Source organism: Sorghum bicolor, chromosome 10 (genome assembly GCF_000003195.3).
Source record: "Sorghum bicolor cultivar BTx623 chromosome 10, Sorghum_bicolor_NCBIv3, whole genome shotgun sequence".
Taxonomy (NCBI): domain Eukaryota; kingdom Viridiplantae; phylum Streptophyta; class Magnoliopsida; order Poales; family Poaceae; genus Sorghum; species Sorghum bicolor.
The window spans coordinates 41,439,449-41,442,766 of NC_012879.2; the positions used below are offsets into that span (position 1 = coordinate 41,439,449).

Consider the following 3,318-nt stretch of genomic DNA (forward strand, 5'->3'; position numbering starts at 1 on the left):
TTTTGACTACCCTAGGGATAGTTTCTTTCCCTAGAGTGGTATTTTGGATTCCTAGGGAAACATACATTTCCCTACGGTTCATTCAGTTTTCTAGGGAAGAGGCAGAAACTCGATGATATGTAAGTGGCCAGGGATGGTAGTGTTCCCTAGGAAACACCAGAAACCATAGGGATATATCTTTACGCGCTCAAAAAATTTGGCTATTGTTTTGGACAACTCAAAAAAACCCCGTGCTCTTTCTCTCTCTCCCTCTGCGCACATGTGGGCCCATCAAACCAGGAGGCCTTATCACTTCGGCTTCCTCCCCTTTCTTCTAAAAATCATTTTTGTTCTCTCGCTACTGAGATCCACTTCATGTTCTACTTCTTCCTCTTCTCAAATCTATAGTGTTGGTAACGATGGGGGCTAGAACCAGTGGTTTCGTGTGCGGGGTGACGAGATTGGTCGGTCTCTCCTTTGAGTGCAGGCTGCTTGGCCGCAGCGCCGGCGTTGGATCTGACCACGCCTCGACGCGATTCACCTCGCCTGACAGCGTCGCCGCGCTCTCCAGTAGGGATAACCAGGCTCTAGATCGAAGCACCCGCGGCGACAAGGACGGTGCAGACGGCGCCGGTGGCCGCAACAAGCTTTGGTTCTCCAAGGACCAGGCCACTGTCATCGAGGTGTGCTTCAAGATGCACAGCACGCTCAAGCCCGTAAGCCTTTTTATCATTATTTCTTGTCATCAGGTTGTTGATTCCGTTCGCTCGCTGATTCATGGCCTAGTGGTGTCTAATACTCTAATCAAGATTTGATCTTAGGCCTTGCAGAAGCAGGGCTGATTCATGGCCCAGATGGGTTGATCTGTTCTCTTTTGTGCATCCCTACTCATCAAATCTACAAAATACTCTTCTTGAATCAAGATAATTTAGTTTTGTGTTGCAGGCTTGATAAGTTTCTTTTTGTCTGTTTCTTGATTTTCCTTGGTAGACTAGGTTGAACATGTGCTGCTGCAGTAACTTCTGATGATGGAAGCTTGCAAATTGCACAGGCTAATTTAGTGGCGTTGGCGTTGTGTGTGTTGATTCACAGGAGTGTATCCATGTTTTGTAAAAAAAATATGATAGATGAATGTGTAACTGATGGATATCAATGTGAAACTCAGTACAATATATTGTGATTTGCTTGCATGGTGAATAGAGACATTTTTGGGACAAACAAATAAAACATACAAATATATATGAAAAAGTAAAATTCTGTATTTGACTATGGACCGTGGCAGTTTCCATAGGAAGATAGAATCCTAGGGAAACATATACTGCCACATCAGCAAATTTCCCTAGAGCTTTCAATTCCTAGGGAAAGATGGTTTCCCTAGGGTTTCTATAAAAACCGTAGGGCACGTTTGTCTTTCCCGTCAAAATCGTCCCTAGGAATCTTTCCCTACTAAAATTCGGCCTTGTTTACTTCCAAAAAATTTTACAAAATAGGAATAGTAGCACTTTCGTTTGTATTTGACAAATATTGTCCAATTATAGACTAATTAGGCTCAAAAGATTCGTCTAGTCAATTCCGACCAAACTGTGCAATTAGTTTTAATTTTCATTTATATTTAATACTCTATGCATACGTCTAAAGATTCGATGTGATGGGGAATTTGAAAAATTTTGCAAAATTTTTCAGGAACTAAATAAGGCCTTAGTTCCGAAATCTGAAAAGTTTTCGGAACCGTAGCACTTTTGTTTGTTTGTGGTAAATATTGTCCAATCATAGACTAACTAGAGTCAAAAATTCGTCTCGTGATTTACAGTCAAACTGTGTGATTAGTTTTTGTTTTCGTCTATATTTAATGCTTCATGCATGTGCCGCAAGATTCGATGTGACACGAAATCTTGAAAATTTTTTGGATTTTGGGGTGAACTAAACAAGGGGAAACATTTTCTCTACCGTTTTTAAGTCTTTCCCTAGGAATTTAAACCCTAGGGAAACATCGAGAAGGGAGCGCCTGACCGCTGGCACTTGCAGCTTGCGTGCGAGAGGGAGAGGTCGGAGCCTGCTGGTGCCCCTGCCATGGTGAGCAGCCCATCGGACAAGTGGTCTGTTGGGCCAAGCGTGATTTGAGGGAGCGGAGGGAGGAGAAAGTAGCCGAAAATAGATTTTATATTTTTGTGACAACTTTTGTAATTCCTAGAAAATCATGGAGGAGATTTGAAGTAATTTGATTTAAATTCTAGGAAGAGGTTTGGGATGGAGATTCAATGTAAATATTTTTGGTGCCACAAATAAATTTGAGAAAGCATATCAACAAATGAAAATGCATACGGTGAATTTTAATGCAAGGTTTAACATAGTTTTGCACAAAATACATTTAAATTGTTGTTAAATTTTAAAATTTTCAATTTTTAGTGAATTTCCTTCGTGTCAGTATTTCATGATGTTTCGTATATCTACCATTTTCGACATAATTCCGCTTGATATGGTTCATTTTCGAAAGTCTCGATATTCTATAAGTTTGCGTTCATTTTCGTGTCCGGCTTAACCGTTTTCATATCCAAATGTAAAAGTAGAAAACAGTTGAGAGATTTTCCGACCGTTTTCATCCCTACATGTGACCTCTATGGCCATCCCTTTTTTGTGATGTTTGTGTTACTTGTGCCAATCTTTTGAGTTGGGTCGAGTGATTGGGCGAGTGTAAGCACAAGAGAGCAATATAAATATTTGAGCACTTTGCAAAGTATTTGTTATTCGTGGAGGCAAAACCTTCTAGATGACTATTGCTCAGAAAATTGATGTTCTTGCAGCAAGCCATGGGAAAATTTGTGAATGCCATAATATCGTCTCTACAAATGAAGAGATTAAGAAAGTGGATCGACAAAATTGGCTGACAGAAACTTAGCTTAAGCTTGACATTTGGTTGCTTTTTGGTTCTTCAAACAGAGACGTTGGAAACAAATTCTTGTTCACCATTTTTGTTTCGTTTATTTCTAGTTCTTGCTTTGTATTGACCTTCTAGTGCGGGAGATTCTATGTGCAGGTGATCTTTATGACTGTTTCGAAACAACTTAATTGCGAGATAAAATTGGTGGATTTGACCTACGTTTCTCATAATCCATCAGTTTTGTTTTTGCTTATTATTTCTGCCGAACTTCTATATATATAGATTTTAACGAAACTTGCAGATAAGTGGAGAAGTTCCAGACATATATATGTGGAACCTTCGATGGTTAACTAATCCATTTCACTTCGAGTTATGAATTTTGTAGGAATTGCCTATTGAGACCTCCTCTAGGTGGTGATATCTCGATCCTTTCAGTTTTATAACTATCGTGGCCAGTTACA

The 3,318-nt window shown here is 39.8% G+C and overlaps 1 protein-coding gene across 4 annotated transcripts; it reads left to right on the plus strand.

Moving 5' to 3' along the window:
• Positions 226–2,354, plus strand: LOC8085364 (homeobox-leucine zipper protein HOX2). 4 transcript variants are annotated; one of them, XM_021450226.1, is made up of 2 exons: positions 226–695; positions 2,005–2,354. In XM_021450226.1, the coding sequence occupies exons 1-2, from the start codon at positions 399–401 to the stop codon at positions 2,098–2,100; spliced, it is 393 nt and encodes a 130-aa protein (XP_021305901.1). In that variant the 5' UTR covers positions 226–398; the 3' UTR covers positions 2,101–2,354. The 4 variants fall into 4 exon arrangements, with proteins under 4 accessions (XP_021305901.1, XP_021305904.1, XP_021305902.1 ...); XM_021450229.1 differs by lacking the exon at positions 2,005–2,354 and adding an exon at positions 801–1,169 and having other exon boundaries at positions 227–695; XM_021450227.1 differs by lacking the exon at positions 2,005–2,354 and adding an exon at positions 970–1,169 and having other exon boundaries at positions 227–695.

Coding starts and splice junctions, on each gene's coding strand:
- LOC8085364 (XM_021450226.1), top strand. CDS start 399: ATGGGGGCTAGAACCAGTGGTTTCGTGTGCGGGGTGACGAGATTGGTC. Junction 696..2,004: donor TGCACAGCACGCTCAAGCCC/GTAAGCCTTTTT, acceptor TGGCACTTGCAG/CTTGCGTGCGAGAGGGAGAG.